At 39.1% G+C, this 26573-nt stretch overlaps 1 protein-coding gene across 1 annotated transcript in view; it reads left to right on the top strand.

The window, feature by feature from the left end:
- MED27 (mediator complex subunit 27) overlaps window positions 1-26010 on the top strand; it is a 92509-nt gene extending 66499 nt beyond the window's left edge. Inside the window, exons 5-8 of the mRNA XM_008491506.2 lie at window positions 7979-8086; window positions 14419-14460; window positions 22923-23000; window positions 25556-26010. Coding sequence (XP_008489728.1) covers window positions 7979-8086; window positions 14419-14460; window positions 22923-23000; window positions 25556-25690 — 363 coding nt within the window. The 3' untranslated portion in view covers window positions 25691-26010. The remainder of the gene's footprint in view (window positions 1-7978; window positions 8087-14418; window positions 14461-22922; window positions 23001-25555) is intronic.
- The last annotated feature ends 563 nt before the right edge of the window (window positions 26011-26573 follow it).

Genomic DNA, 26573 nt, shown 5'->3' with positions numbered 1-26573 from the left:
CAACAGTCCTATATCTTTAAACACATAATTTTTACCAGAAAAAAAAATCCATGTATTAATCTTTAGAGGCACTGATAAGCAGTATACAGATTTTAAGAATGATTGCAAACCATTCTTATGCAAATAATTAGAATGAGATGAGGAAGAAGGGGAAGGGAGTGTCTGTGAGATTTTTTTGTAACTTCAGAAGAGCTGGAGACTCTGTCTCATAAAACTTCTTCAAGAAAAAAGGACTTAAGACTGAAAGTTTGAGCCCCCAGACTGTACAATTTCATGTGCATGTGGAAATCCATTTATGTCCTGAGCTGTTGAGGTGTGGGTAAGGTTCATCTGGTGTTTTGAGAGGAATAATCACCAGCCTGCTGGACTAACTCTTCTGGAGAGTGACCTTCTGTGGTGAGCTGAGTTCTCCATAACCAAGGTACAGTTTTCAAATAAACAGAACTTTAAGAAAGAAAACCAGAAACCATTCTTGGGAGCATAAATGCTGTGTCTTGAGGGGTTGCTACCTCCCTAGTCCTTTGAGGTTACTGCTTCCTCCAGACAATGAGGAGGGTTTTTTTTTATGCTTTAGATTTATACACATAAATTGTGCCTCATTAGTCTGGATTTATGCTACACAGGCCAAACGCATAAATAATTGAAACCTTTCAGAGCTGTTGAAATCCTCAGCTGATTTTAAAAGCAGTTTATCATGGCATTTCAAGGTGCTGTTTAATCCAAATCTTCACTAGTGATTTTTCAATTAATCTTTTAATCACGCTATGCATAAAAAAGACAAAAGCTAGAATTGTATCAGCTTTAATAATAGTGTTATGCAAAATTAATTTCCATCTGCAGCAGAAGGAACTGAGGACTCTTTTTAAGGTTTTTGTGAGATTTTGTTGGTCAAATGCCAGGAATTGTAAATAGATAAGCTTCATCTGTATGTTAAGAAAACATGAACTTTTTTAATGATTGAAAAATACCTAAATTTTTGCTTTTCTTAATTATTAGTTGTACTCTTAGATATACATTATTATTTCTACTAAAATTAACTTGATAGTGTGATTCTTATGATTGTTTCACACTCCTTTTTTCCATTATCAAAATTCAGAATATTTTTTCCAGTATGAAACACTAGATTCCTCTGTGCACCTCATTTATTCATTAATATCAGAAATATTTTAGAAAAGAGTAGACAGTAGCCCCACTTTTCCAGTTGACAAATATGACTAACTTCAGCTTGTGTACCCAGTCAGTCCTAATCAGGTAGAAATTATTTTCCTGTCTTTGTCTGGGAGCTGCCTGCTCTTTAAAATAATTTGTCTCCCCAGTATCTCTAAAGCTATATAAAAGCACTACTAGAGAAGTTGAAAACTGGGTGAATATTTTTACATCTAATTGAATATTTTTCTGTAATTTGAGCTGTTTCTAAAACAGTGAAGGGTATGACAGCTTAAAATTTGAAAAACTTGAATTGTTTCTGCCAAACCAGAGCTCATGATTTTTTCTTCTCATGCTTACAAATTTTTGATAATAAATTAATTTCATAAATTTATACTGCTGTCTAGATTTTTAATAGATCTCATACAAAAACATGAAACATGTTTTTTATCCAATTTTATTCATTCCTTGCAAAGTCAGAGACATGTGCATTTCAACTTTCAAGTCTTGTTCCAAGCATTTTAAGCAGTCTCATTGTATGGAAGTGGGCTGTATTAATTGCAAATAGGCTAGACATCTGTTCAGTAAAATGGAATAATTTCTTGTATCTCATTTTTGTTTATCATAAAGTCATTATTATTTTCCATTGGAAAAATCTATGCTGAAATTTATTACTTTTCTATGAAGAAAGGCCACCAAACAGTTTTTAGTTTAAGAGACCCTGATCTTGAAGAACTGGAGGGGAGCGAGGAGAATTTGCTACTGGCTTGAAATTTCCTTGATGTCCTACTTGACTGAGAATTTAATTCTTTTCAAAACCATCTCTTTTTTCAAAACTCTTAGCAGTGTAAGTATTGCTCCTCAGCAGTCTGGTGGTTCATTAGGGAGGCACTGGATAGAGATATGCAGGTTCATGGAATTACAGCATCCCAGACTGGTTTGGGATCAGCCATCATGGATTGCTCCAAGCCCCATCCAGCCTGGCCTTGAGCACTCCAGGGATGGGGCAGCCACAGCTCTGAGCAGCCTGGGCCAAGGGCTCACCAGCCCCACAAGAAAAAATTTTTTACTGATGTCTAATTTAAATCTACCCTTTTTCTGTTTGAAACCATTATTCCTCTTCCTGTCACTACATGCCCTTGTAAAAAGTCCCTCTCCAGCTTTCCTGTAGGATCTGGTGATCACATTTGGCAATCATCAAAATTAGGTAGTTAATTTTAGGCTCATCAGATGAATATTCATTTTGGGATCTGCTCTTCTGGAGTCACTGGCTGGGTTTTATTGTTTGATGGAACTCCTGGGGTATATAAAGATCTGTTGTGTGAGCTGGATTCTTGGGGAAACACTTCTGAGCTCAGAGTGGGACTGCTGGGACTGTGGTGGCTTCACAGTTTGTCTCCTAAGATTGAGAACCAGAATTTAAAAGGCAGTAAGCATCTGAGGTCGTGTGTGGAGGAAGAATCTCTTCAGTCAACAAACTCTGTGAGCAGCGTGTGGCAAGTAAACTGTAAAGGGTTCTCTGCTTGTCTAATTCCAGACTGAGGAAGGTGAGGAAGGCTCTTATGGTGGGAAGGTGAGGAAGGGTAGAAAAAGTAGGGAAAGACCAGGGAGAAACTTCCTCAACTTTTCTCCCTCCACAGGGTTCTTGTGTCCCAGAGCTGCTGTCCAGTCCCCGGGGTTCACACCTCTCTGTGTTGATACTGCTGTGGATTCTGCAAAATCAAACGTTGTTTTCATCCTTGTAAAATGCCTGGTGTGCTATAGTTAAGAAAGGCCAAAGAGTCTGAGTCCATTACATCTCCAGCAATGCTGGTCTTGGGTGACCCTTCCCTAAGTGTGACTGGCCACTGGCAAGATGTGTCTTAATTTTTGAACAATATTCTGGGACACTTTGTTCACCTTGTTTATAGAGCATGTCATCTTTCCAGGGGAGAGGATCACCAGCTCATCCCCAGAGTGGCAAAATCATTTAAAGTCCTTAATTTATGTGGATGTTTTATCATGAACTATTGCGATTAGGTTAGACTAATGAAAGGTAAAATTCCAGCCCTCCTATAAAAAAAAAAAAATCCTTGTAAGGAACCTAATTAGTATGTTTGTTTATTTAGACTCTAATGGCTTAATTGCATCTTATCTTGCTATTTACACATAGGCATCATTAAAGAATAATGAGCATGTGAGGAAAAGCACAGCATTCATACCTCCAGCAGATGAGACAGAGGGAAAAAAACCCTACTAGTTGAAAGTCGAGGTGGGATGGATTTTTTCCTACTTTATTTTTATCCAAAACCTTATTTTTTCAGTATATATAAAGATGATTTCCAGGCATTGTGTGATTAGCAAGATAGATACATGAGTGGGAGGACAAGCTTATGTGGCAAGGAGCAGTTGTCTGGCCTTTTGCTGGGAATAAATATGGCTTGGTTGCATCTCTGGTTTGATGTTGCCTTTTTTGTTTTTTAAAGTGGCTAAAAACTGCACACAAACTTGGGCTCCTTTTTATACAAGCAAGGAGGTGCCTATGCTAACTGAAAAGAGTGTTTTCTTTCTTCTAGCTCTGCATTGCAGAGCATCTGCAGCTCAAATCAGCAGCAAATTCCCTAGGATGCTGAGAGGAAATCTGGAGCTTTGGGAATTTTTTGCAAAGTGTTGGAGCTTGATGTTGTGAGCATACGTTTTCCTAGCATAAAACTGTTAAATAAATTTGAAGAATGTTTTTTAATGCCTTTTCAAAAATTGTTTATAAAAGGGTTTTACATGTGGTATCAGTTTCAGTGAGGAGATAAAATTAAAGGAGGGGATTTCAAGCTATTTCCTCCAGGCAGAATTCGGGGATGGTAAATTAATTTTGATCCTTTTCATTTTGTAAACTAATTTAAACTGATTCTGACTTATTTGCAGAGTTATTTATTTTCCAATTATAAGTAATACTAAATTGGAACTTTCTTTTTTTTTTAGCAAGAAATTATCCAAAGCATTCTCACTGATTATTCTGGTTTACCCTCCCCCTTTCTTGGCATACGGTGTCTGTCATATGCTCTTTGAGAATTATCTTGGTGATAGACAAAATATTTTTAAAACTGGGATATTTGAAGAAGATTTTTATTTTATGTGTTTTTGTCAGAAATGCTGCATAATATTGCAGATTTCAATCAGCTGCCTGTCCTACCTTCTTCTGGAGCTTGCCATTTTAGGAAGCAGCAGATTTATGAATAACTTACCTGTCTGAATTTAGTATACTTTAGTTAAAAGCAAGTTTGAAGTACATTGTTATTACACAGACCCAAACAGAAGGTACAAAAATATTTAACTTGCAACTGTTCCATTTTCATCTCCCAGAACTGTGGGGCATATTTTTTCATTCATATTAATTGAATTTTAAAGTGACCTTGTACATGTATTGATTTGAATTAAAATTTTCAACATCAAGGACGAGTTGGCATCTATCCTTCAGGCAAAATATTAAAAAGCCAAGTGCTGTCTTAACAGGATATCGACAGAAGAGGTTGAAATTTAATAGGAAAAGTTGGCTTAGAAAGGAAATTTTTGCCTTTTTGTCACTATTGAAAGGTACCTTTTCTGTATAATGAAGAAGTTTCTTGCAGTTGATACCTGTGGAAATGTAGGGACATTTTAGCACCATAAATGGGGACCATCTGGGTGAGTCTTCACCTCCAGAAGGAGAGACCTGCACTACTGAACTGCAGAGCAGGACTATCAAAGCAGCTGTTTATCAGAGCCATTAGGTATTTATTACCTTCTTCCTGGTGATCTGTAGGGACAGTTGTATGGCTATAGGTATAAATTCTATCCCATACATAGATTTTTTTTCTGACCATGGACTCCAGTTAGCTATGTTGAACAGGCGCTGGAAAGAAAATGGTTTGCTGGAGAACATGATTTGTAAAAATACAATTGAGTTGAACAAAAACATTAAGTCCTAGAAACAGCTCGAGGTGTTGACTGTCAGAGTAGAAAATAAAGGGTATCCCATTTACTGTGTATAATATGGAACGTGCTTTACCCTGAAAATAGCTGTGGAGCATGCTTTTGGCTTCCAAATCTAACAGCATCCTCCAGTCTAGTGACAGGCTGTTCATTCTTTGTACTACTAGCCTCATTCTTTCAATGCTGTTAAAATGATGACCTGTAATTTCTGGGAGCTACACTTAGTTTTACAAAATTTTTGCTTCTGTCAGGCTTAACTAATGATCTGCAGGTCCCCATCTCTCTTCCAGCCAGTATAAAACTTTACTACAGGAGTCCCATGTCTAAACAGGAGTGACACAAAATAGGAAAGTTTGCTATTTCAATACCTGGGAGCTGTAAGAGCTGATTGAGACACAACCAAGCACTCACCCAGGCAGACCTGCTGGCATTCAGTTGTATTCCCGTGATGCCTGGGAGCCCCTGCCCTCCAAGAGGACCTCCTTGTACAAACTGTTGTGATTGCACAATGGTTCACAACAGTGAATTCTTAGGTACCCAGCTAAGGATGGATTCCCACAGCTTCTTACACATGCAGGAGACTGTAGCCTGGCATTTTTGGCATTCAGGCAAGTGGGTGATTGAGACTACTGTCCCAGACCAGTCTGCATAATTTGACCTTTAAGTACTGGGTGATGGATGGTAGCTGGGGTCTTGGTAGCTGTGACAGATTCTGAAAGTATGGTGTGAATCTTTGGGAGGGGGTGAAAACAAATGATCTGGGAAAAGGCAATGAGCTGAGGCAGAAGCATTTTGAAAGCAGGTGAGTCTTGCGGGGAGGTTGGAGGCCAGCAGAAAGTGTGTTCAAGCAAGCTGGAGTGCCAAACATGGGATTTTTCAGCTTGTGTTCCACTGTTCATTCTGAGGATTTTCCAGAACATCCCACACGGGCTCCAGATCAACTTCATCCCCCTTTTTTTCACCTGGCAACAATGTGAGATATGAATGCAGAACATAGGGGAAGAAGTCAGCATGCACTGAAGCATGTGAAGGCATGGAGGTAGAAACACTGTACATAAAGCTGTGTCTGGGTGTTTGTAGGGCAGCCTTCTTGCTCTTTCATTATAAAGATTTCACTTTTTAAAATTTCTTCTTTTCTTCCTTTTTCTTTTACCATGTGGTTGGTGCCTACTGAGATGCTCTGAGAGTCGGTTCTTTCGACAGGCCTGTGTCCTAGGCTAAAAGGACAATGGATTGATTTGATTTTATTCCAGTAGATAATCTGCATCATAGATGGGGCACCTCTGGTTTAGGACTTTGTATTTTCAGCCTAGTTGGTACAGTGGTAAGCGCTGAAATAATTGTCTTTTATTTGTAGACCAGCTAGGTCTTACTGCAGAGTACCCATTCTTCTGACCTGCTTTTTTTCCTTCATGTTCCAAAATTATGCCCAGCAGCCTGTCTTCTTGAAGTTTATCACTGAATGTCTCCTTTTTTCCCTATTCCCTCTCTTGTCAACTTTTTCTTCCCTGTTCTTTAGACTCTTCTAGAGTTCCTTTCTTCATGTCCCATGCTGGAACATGTCCTCAGTTCTTATCAGGATTTGTAACTCTGCCATGCTACATAGATATAATAATAAGGAATTCTTACAATAGTTTGATAACTGTTATGCATAGTCCTTTATCATCACCTCTTTGCTACCCCATTTCCCCTCCTGACCTTCCTTCAGCAAGTTTGAGATGGAGTCTTTGTGCCAGATTGTCTCTCCTTCCTACCTGGGGGAAAAGGCTCTGGGCACTTCAGAGCTGATTTCCCTGTTAGACTCTTGGTCAGTATCAGGTTGAGGTTCCTCGTGTTGAAACAAGGTGGCAGGTGGGAGTCATTAGCTGGAATTAAAAAGGAAAAACGTGTAGCAAATCAATGAAGATGCATATTGACTGATATCTTTGGGTGTGGATTTGCCTGCTGAGGTTAGCAGTAAAAACAAAATTGTTCTAGCTTGTGTTAATCTATACTGGACAAAATGTTGGAACACACAGTAGAAAACAAGCTGCTGCTGGTTGGGAAGTATTAATGTTTACTAATTTATTCCTGTTCTTTAATCTCAGTTTTATGCTTTTGTGGGTGAGGAAAAACTGTAATAATATCTGTGTAGCAAAACACAAAGGCAGAGTTATTGTTAGACACATCTCTTAACATCATATTGAAATGCTAGTTCATCTTTGAAATGTAAATTAATTTTTAGATTTAAATGCCTCATTATTGTATTTTTTGTCAATAATATAATTTAGGCTTATTTCTGTTGTTATACTGTGACTGACCCTATGTATTTTCCATTATTTTATTCTTTTCACTTTACCAGTTTCACAGAAGAAAATCAAACCTTTGAAAATGTAACATTTTCACTCCTTAGCTGTAGTCCTTTTAAAGAATTTTACATTTTTCTTGGACCTAAAATGTTTTCCATTAAATTCATGACATGCTTTTAAAAGCTGGCATTGGAAGAGTCTGATTCTTCTTTCAAATTATTTTTCTCTGAGTGGCCTTGTATTGGAGAGTATCAAACACATCAGAAATCATCACATTTTCTCATTGTTTTTGACGAGTTACTGAGTTGTGGTGTTAATAAAATAGAGTTGCTTGGCAGTGTCCTGTCTACACAAGGGAATTCTCTGAATTCATACATTTTCAGTTGCAAATGACTGGTTTTTTGTTCTGCACTTTGTAGTCTGTCTCTTCCTCATAACACACATTTTGGTTCTAGGTCTTTTATTTTGGTCTGTCTATAAAACACTGAAAACTGGAAATGTATCAGCTTAAGCTTTTAACATGATGGTCTTGTGAATTCAGACGCCAGTGACTCTCCTTCAGCTTATTTTTGTCCTTCTGCTCCTGTTCTTCCCAGGTTACCCTAGGAAAGGTGTTGAAAGTGATCGTGGTGATGCGGAGCCTCTTCATTGACCGGACAATAGTGAAGGGCTACAATGAGAATGTCTACACTGAGGATGGCAAGGTATGTGAGTGTATAGCCAGCAGCATTCAGTTGGATTTTTACCTGGTACTGAAATGACAGAGAACAGGAATCCAATCACGAGTATGCTAGAAGCATAAAACTGTCAAAAGACTCTGTAGATGTTTTTCAGAATGCTCAGGTTTAAATTTATCACGCTTTGCTTGGATTTTTCATACCCAAATGCCTGACTTCTCAACTCTGAAGCCCTTGCTTGAATTTCTAATTTAGCACCTTAGACCCTGCTTGCCTTGTTAATAGTGTCTACAGAGAAAAAGTTTTTTCAGTGTACCAGCACACCAACAGCCCCCAGGGTCCAAGCATCTCTTTTTTGAGAGCCATTGGGAAATCTTTGGCTAGTTTTAAGCACAACTTGATAAACACAACTTCGTGAATCGTTGGTAGGTAGCCCTCAATGATTTGCTTATCAGTAATAGCACACCTTGAGCAGCAGCTATTAAAGTGTTACCTGTTTCCACAAATGATTTGGTTTATGAAAATTCACCCTGAAACTTCATCTGACTGCACGTGCTCCATGTGGCTCTCTTTAGTGCATCAGAAGATGCTAAAGGGACCTGACAGCCCTCAGCTCAACCTGTTTCCCTTTTCAGAGTAGAATGGTCTCTCTTACTGAGCCGTCCGCCAGGACTCTCCTTTGCCAGTAACAGTACTAAATACCTCCATGTTTCACATTTTGTCTCTGGAGCTTTCTCTTCTGATTATGAAACCTATTAAAATACAAAGTTCATTATATCAAGACGAGTACTTGGCACCCACAGGCCATGTTATAATGAGGTGAGACTTTTTTTCCTTTTAAAAGTGATAACTGTGTTTGAGCACACAGAAGCACGTTGTGTACTGACCCAGAGTTCAGTGGCTCTGAGCCTGAACCTCCATTCCCTGGGAAAGGCCAGGAGCTGATCTGCTGAAGGGAATAGCACAGCTGTATTTCCCAGGTGAGAGATTTTCACCCCAAGGGTGGTGGATTGGCCTAAGAAGTAGTAAAATTAAAATTGCCTGAGTGTGATCTGCATGATTCAGATATTCAGGTTTAAATACCACTTTGCTGCAGAAGCAACTGCATTACGCTCCCTGTATATTAGCATATAAATGCAGACTTGTGACATCAGCCCCTCCTCACCCCAAGTTCTGCTGGGAAGTGAAATGATGGTCTGCCTAAAGAGCACTGGCAGTGCTTGATGGATTCCTGTGTCACTCTTCATTTGGGTGTGCTCATTTTCTCTGATGAATCCAGTTTCCTCTGAAGCTCCCTTGAAATATAATAATGCTGTATGTGCTGAAAAGCTAAGTAAAGAGCTCCTTTGTGAAACTTAGCATCTGGTGCTGGGCTTCAGTTTAGCTCCAGGTTAACTCTCTGCAGAGCCAGATTCCATTTCTCTCTGTCATCATTTGCTGCAAGGGGGAGAGTGGGGCTTACCAAGGCCATCTTTGGGGATGGGGCACTAACCTTTGTCTGCTGTCAGTGGGGAACAGTTCAGCTTCTCCAGAGCATCAGTGCTAACACCTGGCTGATTTTCTTGCTTTAAGCCAGTCTGCAAGGGAGTCTGTTTTCTACTGATTAAGCTTTTTGTGTCCAAAGCTAAGTTATGTGACTGCACCCATGAGGCTGCATGAACCTGTGACCTTTATGTGGCAGTTTGCTATTCCATTGGGCCATCCTAGGGCTTTTGCAACCCTGAAGGTCTGTGTTTCAGGTATAAATAGCAACATCTCATTTGACTTAAGTAGAATTGGTGTTGCAGCCACTTAAATCACGAGTAAATTTGGCTTGGAGGATTGTAAAAATGCGTAGCTTGCTAGTTTTGCCAACTGGAGCACATATTGACAAACAGTGAGCTCCCTCTTTTTCACTAATTAACTACACTGGTAATTGGAGAATAAGAATAAGATTGTGCTCTTGCAATGATTCCCTTTCTTATTGTGCCTGCTGGGAATGAGCGATTACAGTCAATTGCAAACATAGTCCATTCCAATTCCTTCCCTGTCACAACAGATGCTGTTGGGAAAGTACTCCTGTGAGGTTTCACCATAGCATACTATCTGAGCTTCTCAGTTTCTAGACTGATAGAGAGAAAAATTCACTAGCTTTCAGTAGAGACACAGAAGAGCATGAAAAAGGAGATCAGCAAGTGTCATCTTTAGTAAATAACAAAAATACAGAGAACACTCAGGATCACAGCAGGAGCTGATATTTTTTCCAGTGAGCAGTTTACACAGTAATTACAGATTTGGGGTTAGCTTTTTTATTCCTAGGAAGGATTTAATATTTGTAAATAGCAGCAATAAGATTAATTGGGTGTTATCATACAATATGGCATTTTGAAGCTCCTGTGTTGCCTCTAAGCCATGGTGAAGAAGGGGCACTAGGTAAATCATTGTGGTTCTGTCCAGTGAAGTAGCTGGCTGAGGGTCTTTTCAGGCATCCTCCTAGCTGCACAAGTCAGAAAGTTCTTTAAATAACAAAAGGAAAAATCTGTGGGGGGCTTTCTCCAGGTAGAGCAGGGTTTGGGGCAAAAAAAAAAAAAAAAATAAAAAACAACAGTATTGAGCAAAAGAAGAAATGGCCACCATCAAGAGGCTGAATGATCACACAGACAATGAGTGAAAAATGGACTGTGCACAAAAGAGGCCAATGGTGAATCAGGAGTCATCGTTTATCTCTGAAAGTATAACTGGTTTAGCTGTCTTTTTTTTTGCATTACTGGGAAGAAAAAGGGTGAGTGCAAACAGCAGAGGCATTGATAGTCTTCTGGTCAATTAGTCAGGCAAGTCTTGAAATAAACCAGATATGGATGTTTCTCATAGTTGTGGAACTGTGCATGGTGGCATCCTAGCAGTTGCAGAGGAAAGCTGACACTGCATTTTCTGGGTTGCTGTAGCTTGCTCTGTGCTTTTACGTTGTGCTGTGTAGGTTGACAGGTACTTAGGTGAAAGCTTCACGTGGTTTCTGCTGTACTGAGGTCTAGTTAAATTGGGTACTCCCTTTTAGAGATCAAAATAGTCTCAAAACTACAGTTAAAAAAATAAAAGTCTGAAGTTTGGAGTGAGTAATAAGACAGTGCATTCTGGGGCTTATTTTAAAGCTTTGCTTATACAGGCGAAGAGTCATTGCATTTCTTAAGTGCTCCATGTACTTCTCTCGTGAATTATTCACAAACCCTGGAGAATATGTCTTTGCCAGGTTGCCAGCTGCATAACTTAGACATTTTTGGTGACACTTTGCAAAAACAATAGGTGAGATCTGGCAGCCTCTGTCATGTCGTGGGTTCTGGATGCTGAGCACTCTGCATTCTCTCTTGCTTACTGTACTAACCCATTGCATCCCCCACATACTGATGTATTTTAATTAGCTCTGTGGTTTAAGTGATGGCATCGTGCCACCCTCAGTTTCAAACTCTGACATACTCATTGTGCACTGGAATTTAACCACGGATAGTAATTAATTACTCGTGTTGTTCTGATTCCTGAATAAATGAAGCTATGCAGCTCACCCTTGCAGGGCAGGCTTATTGTCAGCTCAGCCATTAGTAGCCTGAGCCTGCCAATAAAAATAAAAGTGTATTGGGATTTTTTTGGCATACTAATACTCTGCTGCTCTTTGGATGCAGAGACAGAGAACCACCTTTTAGAGCAGGTACTTCGCTGCCTACTCAAACACCTCTTTTTTTGCAGTTGTTAGATTTAAGAAACATAAGCATCTCTGTTGAATTCTCATGTTAAGGAACTTGGGTTATGTTAATTCTATGGCTTCATTAATTACCCCATATCAATAAGAAAAGGCAGCTTTTAGCCTCCTAGCGTAAGAGAGGAAAAGAAATGGTGGTATCAAAGGAAAGCTTCAAAGACAGGCAGAGCTGTCTCTCGGGTAATTTCTGATCCCTGCATTCTTTCCACTTCAAAGCTGGATGTGTGTGTGTTTGGGTGAAAGGGGGGTTGAATCTGATTCCTCTAATAAGTGTTGGCACCAGACCTGTTTGATATTGGATGCAGGGAACATTCTGATTTGTTATCGTCTTTGAAATCGTTCAGACGACCTTCAGAAAATGGCCTCTTGTTCCTTGTGCTGGGGGTGGGTGGGGAGAGTAGGGCAGTGGGGAAGAAAAGCCCCTGTTTAATTCACATGCAGAGGATGCCCTGAAATTGTGCTTTCAGCAGTTTTTTAGTTACAAATGTGTGTCTTGATTAAAAGTGAAAAGTTGAAGAATAATAGACCTATAATGATGCATTGTTTAATCCTCCTCTGCCTTAATCCTCTGTTTCAGGGGGAAAGGTGGGCAGTCATTTAGGATGTATGCATGTGGTTTGGGTGGGTTGGTAGCTTTTCTTTTTTCTTTTTTCTTTTCTCTTTTCTCTTTTTTCCTTTTTCTTTTTTCTTTTCTCCTTTTTCTTTTTTCTCTTTTCCTTTTTCTTTTTTCTTTTTTAACTTGGATAACATCATGACTGTAAGACAGACATTCATTACTTTTTCAGCTTTTCAGTCTTCATGCCAACTAATGAGCATTCAGAGTCTGTTGGCCTCATCTTAATGCAGCATCTGAAGTGGATTTTTGTTATTTATTTATTTTTTTGTTTTTAGATCTTGGGTCTAACTAGAGAGGATCACGTCCTTGGTTTGATCACTAGAGATTAGCAAAACCATATATACATTCCAATTATAGCAACTCTGCAGTCAAAGAAAGCATTAAATTACTTGAAAAAAAATTTTTTTTTAAAATACACATTAATTTTTTACTTTCTATTGTAGACTTTTCTAATATGTAAATGCAATCCTTCCTCCCTGATAGGACCAGGTCTACTATTACACTGCAAATCAAGCTCAGGTCCAAGTCCAGACTGAACTGGCACTTGTGTAGTGTGAGTGCTGTTGGTGTGAGTGCTGTTGGTGTTCACACAGGTTCTTGATCCCACCCTAAGAGCCAGTAACTGTAGAGAGGTTTGTAGGTGTGTGCCTCAGGGTATTTCTGTCTTCATCTGTCCTGGAAAAGGCACTGAGATGGCAGCTGCCTTTTGTCTTGAGGCAAGGTCAGCAGCACTAAGCCATGAAACATCTTTCCTGAAGTGATTTTTGAAGTCTTTACCATCATCTCCTATCCAGGCTGAGGTCTGTGGACTCGAAGTCACTTCTGTACCAGTATTCAGAAGTGGCCACTTAACAGCATCACTCTTAAAAGAATGGGAACTTTTAGGGTTTTGAACACTTTTAGCAATGTTGAATTACTTGGGTTCAGCATCTTCCCTCCTGCCTCCTTCACCTTCCTCTAGTGTGTTTTACTCACTTTGTAAGATTTTCTTCCTTTCAACTCAGACTTATGGGCACATAAGACAGAACTAACATAATCAATGGTCCCTACAGTAATGGTGATAAACCACCACTATGGAAACCATGTCCTAGCACTCGAGGAGCGTCACCTCCTTCATAAATTCACTCCAAAAATTATTTTGGTTTGTTTAGACTAAGATCTCTAAGGATGATGCTGTGGCACCTTTCCTGTGACAAATTTTCTATGAGTGGAATTGTTGAGTACAGTGGGATCTGTAGGAAAAAAAATAATTATGTGCCCATCTGGGACTGATGGAAGTTCCTCTTGGTTTTCCCTGTCGATTTTCCTTGACAGAATGCAAGATACTTCACAGGGCTGGGCTAAAAGATCATTAGCATGTTAAATTGGTTGTTTAACAAGGACCTTACCTTCTGGTTTCCAAGGCTAATTAAACTTATTTGTTCTTTTAGTTTGTACATAGTTGAGCACAGATTTAAGTCATGGATGTCTGCAGTTACTGCAACCTTCAGTCCCTTTTAGTGTTATTTTTGTCTGCAAATGTAAATACAGTTTCCTAAGGGATGTTGAATTTAGCCCCAGTAGACCAATGCTTTGGCTTAATTCAGCTAAACGTTGTCATTTGTAACTGGTTATTCAGACACAAGACAAGCATAAACTTAGAAAAATGCTCTCATTTTAGAAACAGACTGAAACTGATGAATATTTGCATACATCAGCCACAACCCTATACAAATGATTGTTGCTTTTTTAAAAAGATAATGTGTTAATTCAACAGGCCTTGTATGATATTAAACCATTTTTTGAATTGCAACTCTGATAGGAACTAGGTTCTATTGCAATACAGAGCAAATGCTATATCATTAATTCCCTTTCTTGGATTGCAACAGGTAAAGGCAATGGGTCAAAACAGTGAAGTGAGAAATGTGTCTCTGTAGATCTGATTGTCTGCTCTTTTAATTTGAACAGCTGCTTAGCCTCTTTTTTTTATCATAATCACATTGTAAAATATAACTTTTCTTTTCCCTACTGTAGCTTGACATATGGTCTAAATCCAACTATCAAGTTTTTCAGAAGGTAAGACTCATATAATTTTTTTTCTACATAATGTGTACAGAAGACATGTGGGGTTGACCTTAAGTGTCCAGACCCTTACACAAAAGAATTCAGGATTTACTCCTTTGTCATCACAACTTTTTGATATCTGATATCAAACAATAATCTGTAATAAGAGAAAACTGTAAATAGAAAAGGAGATCACTTCTGCTGTTGTTTAATTTGGATTTATTTTCTATCACAGTTCCAGTTCATTGTTTGGAACAGAAAATTGGAGATTACACTACTCTAGCCTTAAAATTTCATGAGGAATCTTCAATTACTCCTTTTTCAGATTAAACATTTGGGGGAGGAAAGACTGTTTTCGTTTCATTTGGATTTTGTTTTGCTGCTTTCTTTGGGTTTGGTTGCCAGTCTCTCCTGAGGGCTTTTTTTCCCATGGTGGTGTAAGCAAAGGAGTAACTTAGTGACATGAGTAACATTCCAAAAAGTAAGAAAAGACCAATGAGAGAGTCAGAACAATAGGTATGAAATTACTAAGAGGTGTATTTTGGACGGATCTGTATTTTGCTGCTTTCCAGGCAGGGAAGGAAAGGTTTCTCTTTGAAGGCCTCTTGTCAAAATTCTATAAGTCCAGATTGATCTGTGTTTAAATTCCTGGTTCCTTACCTTGAAGCCACAGTTCAAGGAGCTCGAGTCTCCAGCTAGTGCACTTGCTTCTTTTTCATCTGCTTTTGTAGTTTGTGGAACAAATGGGGGTCAGGGACTCAAAAGGGCATGAAAGCAGAGGTCAAAAGTATGGCATATCAGCTCTATTTGTGGATCTTCCTTCCAAGATTTCAGATGCAGTCAGAAGGGGAGATGTTTGACCTGTGATATTAACCTGCTAGAGATCAAACAGCAGCTTTTGGGGAGGCTGGTTACTCTCCCTCTCTGCCTAGCATTAAAGCAAAATTTTGCTTCAGTTTTTATTCTTCACTTCAGAGATCAGTGGATTAAATACTCTTTCTTTTTTTTTTTCCTCATTCCTCAGAAATATTTAGTGTCAAGTTGGGTAATACAGCAGGAAGTCAAACAGCATAAAACTTAGTAACTTCTTTACCAGTATGCTTTAAAGGAACTTTCAAAATCTAATAAATTAAAGGTTCTGTAATTAAAAACATCATCTCAATTTCCTCGTGTGTGTTCCATTGTAAGCTCATTTTAGCATAAGATGTAGTCTTCCTGGATGTAATAATTTGTTAAGAGTTAAGTCATATTGCCATTGTTTGTGCTAAATGGTAATAAAACTTGAAGTTTTAGTTATACAGTTATAATAGTAACAGGAGATTAAATGCAACCCAGGTTAGTGTATTAGGTGATGGCCTTCAAACCAAAGGTGGAAAAAAAAGGTGGAAAAAAGGGAAAAAACATGAATTTCTCCTCTTGTTGCTGCCTGTATGGTTGTATCATGGATAAATGAGAATCTTTATTCTCTACCTAATTCTCTAAAATAATGTGATGTGACCTGGATGTTAAGTTTCCTGTTTCTCTGTTTGTAAATAATAACAAATGGGTTGATGTTTACGAAAACCAAAACCAAAACACAAACCCCCCAAAACAAAAACCAGAGAAAAAACTGCAGGAAACTGCCTGTAACCAGTTGAACAGCTGTTTGCATTTTTTTTATAGTAGTTTTATAAATTTTGTTTCCAGCTCTGTCACTGTGTTACCTTGGGCAATTGAACCTCTCCTGGGGTCAGTTTTCCACACACCTTAGACTGGGGTAATACTTGCTGACTTCACAAGAGCTATTGCTGAATTTGTTGCATGGTGCTCAAGAGTCTTGCATGAGAAATGGGATAAAAATGCAAGGTGATGGTGCTTTCTAATCAATAGATTCTGTACTCTTGAGCTGATAGTTAAAGAAGTTAAGGCTAGGACTGAAGTCAAGTTTTCAAACAGATGATAGAAAATGCTGTGGTTCAGCATAGTAAATTTTTTCCCTGGAGTGCTGTGCTTGGTATGGTTTTCTCTTTATTCTCTGAAGCTGCACTTGTATCCATTTATAATACCCAGGAGTAGGGGGGTGTTCCTGGGTAGCAAAATAGCAGTAGCAAAATTAAAGGAAATAGATATAATAGTGGTAGAGAAACTATTATAATCTGTTACTAGTGTAGGATCTGTACTGCAGGATCTTGCAAACAAATGTTTTCATGCCATTAGAAAATTGTCAGTAAATGTGTCAGAGCACACCTGGATGCTGCTGGAGCAGGTGGCTCATCTCAGGCACCAGGAACACTGCATGGAAGTGCTGTGCTGAGATGGAAAAATGCAGCAGAGGAACTGCCCCTGGGGAGGAGGCTGGGTCACCCTTTCCTCCTTTAACCATATAAAATCAATCGTTCCTCTGAAGGACAGGGCTGTTGCTCTATAAGAGCTGGACCCAGTTCTCCTGCTCTGTCTTCAGTGATAATATAACAACATCTGGAGCTCACAGGGTACCTGCCCGTGGAAGCTGCAAGCCTGTCAAATCCTCACAGGGTTGCAGGATGACATTCTAGGTGAAGGACCAGAGACCTCTGATCTTCAATCCAACCCTGTCAAACAAAGCTAAATTTGTCCTGACTTTTTGTTTGCAAATGTTGGCTGTGTCAGCAAGCCTTTTCTCTCTCCTTATTAGGCAGGATACCCAAGTGTGTGCAATTTGATGGGGGATGGCTCCTGGAGGGCCCATTACTGTTAAAGTGTACAGTCATTTTCCAAGTTCCCTAAAGACTTCTTGAATCTCTTCCTGGGGTGAATAAGCTTTATAGGCATTGAATCCACCAGCAGGGTTAGACTCAGAGAATGGAGCTTGGAAACAGGAGAGGGAAGGCTGAAAGGGCAAACTCACAAGGAGCAAATAAAAGGTTTTTCAGACTTCCATCTTGGTCTGACATTTAGACTCCACGGGAGAGGCAACGCTTTTGATCTTAAACCTCCTTATTTTAACACCTTGCATCTCTTGATCCAGTAGCACAAGAGGAGGAACAAAAGGGGAGAAAAGGAAATATTTTGGGGCTTTAAGTCTTGGTAGGAAGAAGAGGGCTGTATAATTCCTGGTTGTGAAGAAGATTATATGTATATACACACACACATGGTAGAGAATGGTGCAATATGCATAAGTTTGAATTCAAAAAAGAGGCAAATCATATGGAATACTGGAACTGCTATGAGCTGATCAAAATGGGAGATGGTGTCAAACAGGAATTTATCAGGCAGCTCAGTCAGGAGCAGCATAGCTGGTTTTGCTGTGTAATGTGGTCAGTTTGGCTGTTTGAGTCATATGCATAGGCTGTAAATCCATATAGGTCTTTGTTATCTCAGAGTCCTATCCTTATTTTCACCTAAGTGGTCTCTCAGTTTTAGCATTCCACAAACTGGTTTTGTTTTGGCTTGGTACACTTGCACCAAGGCACATTTTAACCTGAACTTTGAGAAGCTGTTTTGCCTGTCCAGCTGTTTGGGAGCTGTGTGGTCTCAAAGTGATGGAACTCGAAACACGATTTTCACCACTACAGGGGCACATAACTATTGTAATGTATGAAGATGTATTCCTGTCAATAAGCTCAGAATAAAATCACATGCAGGATGAATGCATGCATGAGACAAATATTGGGCTATTGACGATGTCTGTTCAAGGAGAGGAGATGGACTGTTCCAGGGTCACATGCCTGTTTGCTCCTTTGTGTGATCAGTGCTTGGCTCTGTTCAGAGCCCTGCTTATGTGAAATGAAATCTCTGTGACCAAGTCCAAATAAGTGTAACAAGCAAAATAAAAATGTAAACACTATGTGAGCTCTGGAAACAACTGATAAATCCTGCTCTTCAGAGAAGTCCAGTAGTGCGTTACTGAAAAGGGGTGTGAAGGGTTTGTGTGGAGTTTGTCAGTGCCTGCTTGCACTCTCATCCTCTCAAGGATCTCCCATCCTTCAGGTACTGGTTTCTGTGCACCAGATTCTCTCCAGAGAGACTCAGATATGGTCTTGGAGAGCAGGTTGAGTGATGGGAATCCTTTAAAATGAGCACAGGCATTTTTGCAGTTCATAAAAGGTCTAAATCCTAATAAATTATTTTAAAATGTTTTAAAATTTCATTTAGTGCTGTGATCATCCTCCAGAATTCATTACTGCAGGCTACTGTTAAGGCCATGCACTTAGCAGGGTTTAAAACAAAAAATTCTAAACTTTTGGGGGATTGAGAGAATCCCTTCCCATTAGATGGAGGTGTCAGTGCCATTCCTAAGGGAATAAATAAGTGGCAAGGGGAGCTATGACTTGTAAGGAAGTTTTGCACCTACATTTAAAAAGCATATTTATTGACAGTAAGATAAAATACTATGAGAGAGAGAGAGAGCTTCTCTAATTTGGTCATGTGTTTTTGTGTTGCTGTTTGTGTTTTCATGCCAGATATATCTTCATCCATCTTATGGAACATGCTGAGTCTCTGGTGGACCAGAGCTGTACCACAGGTCTTTGCTTTTTGTGCTTGATATCCCAGTTAGAGGAAGCACTTGTTTAGTTGGGGTATTTTGTTTGGGTTTTTTTGATTAATGAATTTTCAGCTTTGGGATTGCTTTATGACTAACAAGTGTCAGGAAGGCCAAATTATACCACATTTTGGATGTGTCACCTTTGGAAAGCACATTTCAGCAGAGCAGCACTTTCAAGTGGGTAAAGAAATGCTCTAGCAATGACTGGTGTGGATTCAATTGAGACAAATAAGAGGGGGCTTGGTTTTTGCTCATCCCTGAGTGTTGCTGTCATGAGCTATTTCTAATTTGCTGAGCAGGCAGCTGGGAAAGGGCTGTCAGGAGTCCAGGGCTCCCTGCTCTGCCCTAGAACAGCAGCGTGGGCTCAGCCAACAGTTTCTCACTGGGTCCCAGACATCCCTGCTGGGGCCTGGTTGTTCCCCAAAAGTGACAAGTATACGAGATTTAATTTTCATGAAGTGGCAAGGAAGATGAGGTTTGGTCCTGTCTCAATCTGCTTTGTATTCCTGATGTACACAGTGCCCTCAACAAGGCAGCAGAGATGCATTTTAAAAGTACATGCTGGTAGTCAACTTGAATTTGAATTTGGAAGCAAAAAGGAGAGGGGAAAAAAAAAAATCTCAGGAAATGTAATTAACTATTAACAAGAAGGGAAGTTTTCATGTTCAAATGGAGTCTCTTTGCCAGAATTGGGTTTTTTTCCATGTAACTAAAGCCTTTCTTGCTGTCTCAAAGTGCTTGGTTAAACACGAGCTGTTTTATTTAGTAAAGTTGTGCTTCAGGAGATTGCCTTGTCTGGTGGGTTTTTTCAGACAAAAATTCCAAGTGTTTTTCAATATATGAACTGTGAAATATTGAGCTTTTCTGCAAGATCTCTTGAAGATCTATTTTGAGGTCCAGAGCAACAGCTATCTCAATCAATGTGTGCTCTTCTGAATATGTTCCCATAGAAAGAGGTATAAAAATTGGAAAGTGACTGATAATTTAGATAGCAGTAGGGAAGGCAGAGCCATAAAAGTGAAGTTAATAAAATAAACCCCTGAAATGTACAAAATGTCATCCTAAACCCAGAAAAAATGAATTTGTGATTCCAACTTGGCTGGAAGAAAAAGTGGGTCCCTTAAGTGAGCTGGTGCATATGTAGTTTCTTTTGCTTTGCTTTGGTGTGAAATCATAGGACCATTAGTAAAGCTGGGTATTGATCTTTTACTTTCCTTTTTTTTTTTTTTTTTTTTTTTTAATCCTGGCCAGTCTGTTCTTTCTCTCATCATCTCTTATCTTGTTGGGGTTTAATTCTTCTTTCACTCCCCTGCACTGGCCAGTTTACCATTTACTCAGCTCTGCTGGTTTTTTGCAGGGCTTGGGGAGAGGTTGTTCCCCAACTCCTCTTCCTCAGATTTGACACCCACTTTGATCTTTTTTAGAAGCACTTTATCAGCATTTGCTTATGGTAGAAGTTGCCTCCTTTTTGTTCAGAAAATGTTTATTAGTGTTCTAGCAATGCTGGGCTGGCTTTTATCTCCCTGTGGAATCTCATTAGTTTCACATTACAATAGGAGCAGCATATGTGCAACTTTGCCAAAGTGGCCAGTCAATTTAAATTTTTTAATAGCAGTATTTCTTTTAAGCAACTTTCTTCCCTGCCAAGAGAAAACAACTTTGTTGTTCAGGGGAAAAAAAAAAAAAACAAAACAACACAACAGTTTGTTAGAAGTAGGAATACAGCAGAAGGGGAGCTCATAAAAATGTTCAGAACTTTCTATTCTTTGCCATGTCTGGTATTATCCTGTAAAAGCATCATCTTAAAGGCAAAAAATTCACACAGCTACTAAGGCTTAGATTGCAGTAATTTCTGAACACTCCATGAGATGTGTTTAAAGACTGGTTTGAGTTATGCTGTGCTACTAATGCACTGTTAATCATCTTATTTCTAATACATTTTTAAATGGGGTAACATATAAATAGCTTAAGCAGCCTGAGGTTCCTTTTGTGAATGTTTTTACAAACTCCCCAGAATGTGCACAGTCCCAAGAGTTTTTCCTTCTAAATGTCAGAATCACATGTCCTTGTTCATGCTGAATGGAGCTCCTTTTGGAGCTGTGCACAAATTGGTGGGGAGCAGAATCTGTTTCTAAATTTGTAGTGTAACTGAAAGTAGATTCAGAGTAGGACAGACTGGGATGTGGTGTTCTGCGGAGGAAGTTTGTATGGTGTGAATTAGAGCCTCTCTCTACATGGATTTATTCAGGAATGTCTTTTACAGATTCACCTCCCTGAATAGCTTCAAGCTTGAGTCTCCAGTGAATATTGAGTGCTTCAGCACAGCTCATGCTGCTGAAATACAAATCAGGAACAAGAGGAGTTGTTAGCTGGGAGTAACAATTTTAATTTCATTTCACACTTTATCTTACTTAAAATTTACTATAGTACATGGACAGTCCTTGAGAAGGGCACTGCTTATCCATGTTAAAACTAGAAAATACAATTTCATCCCTAAGTAGACAATCACATAGTTGGATACTTTGATATTACTAGTGAGAACCATTAATTGATTTACAAGCTGGAAGATGTGAAAGCTCTCATTGTAGTGTTGTCTTGAGTTCTTTAATAATGCAAACCAAAGACCTATGTCAAGCATTTGTGTTTTAAGTCTAGAACTTCTGAGGAGCAGCAAGCTGTTAACCTTGCTAATAACTTTGGAAGCTGACAAGCTGAATACTGTTAGTGAATTGTATCATAGCTGTAAGAAACTGCCAGAATAATTTAAAAATAGTATTGATTTTTTAAAAAAAATTATAAATCTATCAAAGCATTGATCTGTTTTCCTGTTTTGGTTTGGTTTTTTTAATTATTCTTTTTATTGTAAGTATACAGTTTTTTATATATTCATCTAGCTGTAACTCCCAAATGTAAGATATTGTTATGGCCCTGTCTGGGAAATTAAAAAGCTTTCTATCAGAAAGCTTTTAGTAATGCAAGTATTTCTAAACCATAATCATATTAATTGATTCCTGGCTTCAGAGGAAATGAAACTGAGGGCTCAATTTCTGCTTCTTCAACATCAGTAACCTGAAATAGGACTACAAGAGTTAAATATTTTAAGTTTTTCCATTTAAAAAATTGAGAGAGTGTACTCACTTTCCTGTAAAAGTTCAGTTTCAAATCATGGTATTTAGTTTGTTGAGATCAGGAAATGGGCTGGTATTTTGTTGTAGCTTTGGAGTTGTTTTTTTCTGCTGAAACAAACCTGAAACTGTTTGGTTTGTTTCTTTGAAGTCTTAGCCTCTGCTCTTGCAAATTAGTTTTCCAGAACTATTTAATTCAGGCACAGTGTTGAAAATGCTTTTTCTCTTGTTGAGCTAATCATAAGATATAGTCTTTCTCAAAATAAATACCTAATTTAAATTTACATTTAAAGGGAAAACCAAAGTTCTCTCTTCTATATTGATTTGTTAAGTGACTTTTTTTGTTTATGATGCCGAAGAATACATGGGATTTTAATCACAGATTCTCCTCTTAATCTGTAGACATTTGAAAATTAGGCAAATTATTTGCTATGGATGCTTTTATTTTATATGTTACAACATATTTTGTTCTGCTTTCTCACTGCCAAACCAGTTGTAGAAAGAAAGCATGTGGGAGCTACCAGCAGAGGAGCTACCAGTCTGGATTCTTTTACCAACACTGTTAGTTCAACCATGGTACAAACTTCTAAAAGTGTTTCATTTTACTGTATGCAGACAAAGTTATTTATCTTGGTTGCTTCAGCTGATTCTTGTATGAAGTTGGCAGAAGGAATGGAAGCTCACTGTCAGAAATTACCCAACATTACTTGGAGAATGTCTTCAGAGTTGTGTAATCCTTGGTTTGCTACTTCCCCATGGAATATGCACCCTTGTCCTGCAGATGAACACTGCTGGGTCTGAAATGAAGGATCAATAAGTGTTTGTTCTCTTTTCCTGTGATCCAGGTGACAGATCATGCAACCACGGCTCTGTTGCACTACCAGCTGCCTCAAATGCCAGATGTGGTAGTCAGATCTTTCATGGTAAGTACACTGGAAAATGTCTTTCCCGCTAGACTTCAGCATGCTTACAGTGACTGACATGAGCACTTTGATACAGTTGTAATTTCCCTGATTTAAACAAGCTAGACAAGAAAGAAGGACTCTCATGGTTGGGTTCTGATACCTGGATGAGGATGAAAAGCTCGTTCCCATTACCCTGGGATAACTGGTGTTGGAAGACTGAGGTGTGTACAGTTCTGACTCACTCACAGGTCTCAATATTTGCTTGAGAATGCCTGTTTGCAAAGCTACTCTGGGTCATCTCTAAAGACAGGAGAAAAAACTCTCTCAACCAAAACCTTTGCTGTGGTCCATCCCTTTCACACTGTTCATACCAAGTCAGGAGGGGAGTTCTGCTCCAGAGGAAATTCCCTAGTAAGAGGAGACTGCCAGGTTCTAGCCGAGGCAACTTCCTCAGTGTGGGAATTGCTGAGAGTTATGGAACAAAGATGGGAGGAAGGAATGTGGTCGAGAAGACTCCATTTTGCAATATCCACTTTCAGCCCCAATTTTGTTCCTAAGGAATTGCAAATCCTCTCCCAGCAAGGTCATTTTAGGAATCAAGGAAATCATTAACTGAAGTATTCTGCTGTTTTCTTACTAAATAAAAGTAATCCAATACTGCTCCATCTTGATATGCAGACTTAGGTTTAGCACCTGTAATTCTTTTTGTATTTTAGAATTTTATTTGTGAAATAAGCTTGTATATTAGCAGCCCTGTTAATCTGAGGACTGAGAACGAGTATTTATGATATAGAATTCCTTCCACCAAGATGAATTTTGGCAGTGGAGGCTCTTGCTGTTCTCTCTGCTGCAGTCTCCCAGAGAAGGCTTTTGGGAGAGGTTTCTCTGCTCTTCAGACTTTTTCCTTCACTTACCTTACATTACCCCTTCACCTGGATCAATGTAACTGAGACTTCTGAAAACAAACATCTGATTTTGCCATTCACAATCTTTAGGTGTGTACAGTAGCACTGCATCCTTTATACCTTTAATTTCCACTGTGTAGGTTCAGATCAGTCAGACTTCCCTACCTGCTGTGCTGGTTTGTTTATTTAATAAAAAGGCCGCTAAGGTGAGAGATTTAGAAAGGTCTTTTCAATTGCAGTGTATCTTGAACTAATAGGTTTTGAAAGGTGAAAGCAACTCTTACTGGTCAAATCTATGTTTCAACATGTTGCTGAAAATTAATGTGTAATAGAATGGGTAGCACGTTTGTTTAAGCCATGGACCTGCCTTATTGATTTGATAAAACACTGCTAAAACTTCCAACAAAGCAAAACCAGAGGTAACACCACCAGTGTCAATATGTTGGTCCTTTCACATGTCATCTGTGCAATCCACATGACAGGATGTAGTGAAGGCCTCATTTTCTGATGGGAATGCAGAATGCAGGGTTGTTTGTATTTTTTCTTTCAACAGATGTCTCGAGTGCACAATTTAACTTCATTTACCTATTTTTGTATTATGGTTCAGAAAATTCGATTTCTCTGTAGTGCAAGCAAAGCCCATCCAAGCTGAAGTAAATAACAGCAATTTAGTTGTAGTGTTCTGTTGCCCTTGTCCCCATATTTACTGCTAAACCCAGAGAAGAAGCAGTTCTTTTGGAGGAGAGTTATTGACGGCCAAAGGTTTGGTTGCTATAGAGAAGGCTCTGATGAAGATGGAAGGATTTGTTTCAATAAACTCAGCTGACCTCTTCTTCAGAGAACAATTTTCTCTTATCGATGTAATTCAATAGGACTTTAAATGACAAGATTCATGTGCATCCTTCACAATATAAAATTGCTGGTCTAGGTGGTTTTTAGTACTATATCTCCTTGAGTTGGGAATCAAGTTATGGAGTCCTCTTTGCTATGGATGATGATGGCAACAATCCACTTTAAAGGCAGGAACTTTACCTGGAAACACCTGGACTTGCTCTGTGGTGTTCAGCACTAGCCTTTTATATATATATATATATATATCACTGTAATCAGGTTTAAAATGGTAGAGTATTTTTATGACCAATGAGTATTGATCTTAAAATTGCATTAGAAAGGAAGTTATTTAGCTTGCTGTGAAAGTCTTTAAATCTTCAGTTATGAAGAGTTCAGACCATTGCAGTGTGATTGCAGCAGGGGTGTGATAGATGGTTATAGGAAGAGCAAACCAATATTTGGTTGAAGAAGGTACCCATCAAGAGCAATTATATTCCAGTAAAAATATGAGGCAGGAGGCAGGTTACAATACTTGTCTTCCATCGTGATTCTCCAGCTGCAAATACCTCCTGCTCAGAGTGCATGAATTTCTATTAACAAACTTGCTTAAGTGACTAAAAAAGCTTAAGTGACTAAAAGATGATTAATAAAGTGGGAATTCAGCTATACAGTGACCTTGCAATCCGTGGCATGTTTCTGTTTATAAAATCACTGTGTATCTCACTGGGGCCTCGCCAGAGTACATCCTCTGTCCTTGCTATCACTGTTTGACAGGAATGATGACAAAGGGGAATATCCATATCCAGTTTTCTTAATTTCTCTCCCTTTTCCTTTTAGACCTGGTTAAGAAGTTACATAAAGCTGTTCCAGGCTCCCTGCCAGCGCTGCGGAAAGTTCCTGCAGGATGGTTTGCCACCCACCTGGAGGGATTTCCGAACACTTGAAGCTTTCCATGACACTTGCAGGCAGTAGTAGCTCAGCCACTGGGACACGAGAGAAGGAAGCTGATGGTTGAATGGGTGGTTCAATGTCTGAACCTTTCATCCTGTACCAAGTATTGAGGTTGCACTAATATCCTTTGACTATTTAAAAGCCATCAGTCAGCAAGGTAGGTGTGAGGCTGATCTGTGTGAGAGCACTTGATGCTTCTGGGGTGAAATAATATGTCTGGGGAGATCTGACAGTAATAATAGTTATTCTGAACTTTAATGACAAATATCTGTGTACAGATTGTGTTTCGTGACAGAATTTGCAGCATTGAAGACTTTTATAAGTTTGAAATAAATTTTGTATTCTGGACTTTGTGCTATTTATTTCGTTGATCAACAGAATCCTTGGGGGTTTTTGGTGTGAATTTTTCAAGGCTGCTCTTTTCTGTAGAAAAACTGGAAACTTCTAAACACGCATGCTGATGTGATGGGGTGATGGTTGCTGTTGCAGGGCTGCTTATCTGAGTGATGGTCTTTTTCTGGAAGAGATTATGGTGTTGATTAAACATGGAATTTCAAAGGAATGTGGCAGCTTGGAAGATGCAACATACTTTCTACGGTGGGGAGGGAGGGGGCAACAGATGTTTCCCTTTACTGAAATTGTAATGAAAAATGTTTGCAAAAATCTGCATGTATTAAGTGGTTAGAAAACGTGTGATGAGCAGGGACATCTTGAATAATTCATCATGGTTTAGGGCTGAAATTAGCAGAAGAATTCAGCCCTAAAGCACAGCTTCTGCAGAAGAGACACATGTAGCACATTTCCTAAGTGATTTAACATTCAATGCAACATGGCAGTGGAGAGCAAGATCCCACCCAGTGATCTTTCCACTTGGAATCCCAGAGACTGGGAATGTCCCTGTTCC

The sequence above is a fragment of the Calypte anna genome, chromosome 17 (genome assembly GCF_003957555.1).
Source record: "Calypte anna isolate BGI_N300 chromosome 17, bCalAnn1_v1.p, whole genome shotgun sequence".
Classification (NCBI taxonomy): Eukaryota; Metazoa; Chordata; class Aves; order Apodiformes; family Trochilidae; genus Calypte; species Calypte anna.
The sequence above is the reverse complement of the archived record's forward strand: the minus strand, read 5'-3'. Positions and strand labels throughout refer to the sequence as shown.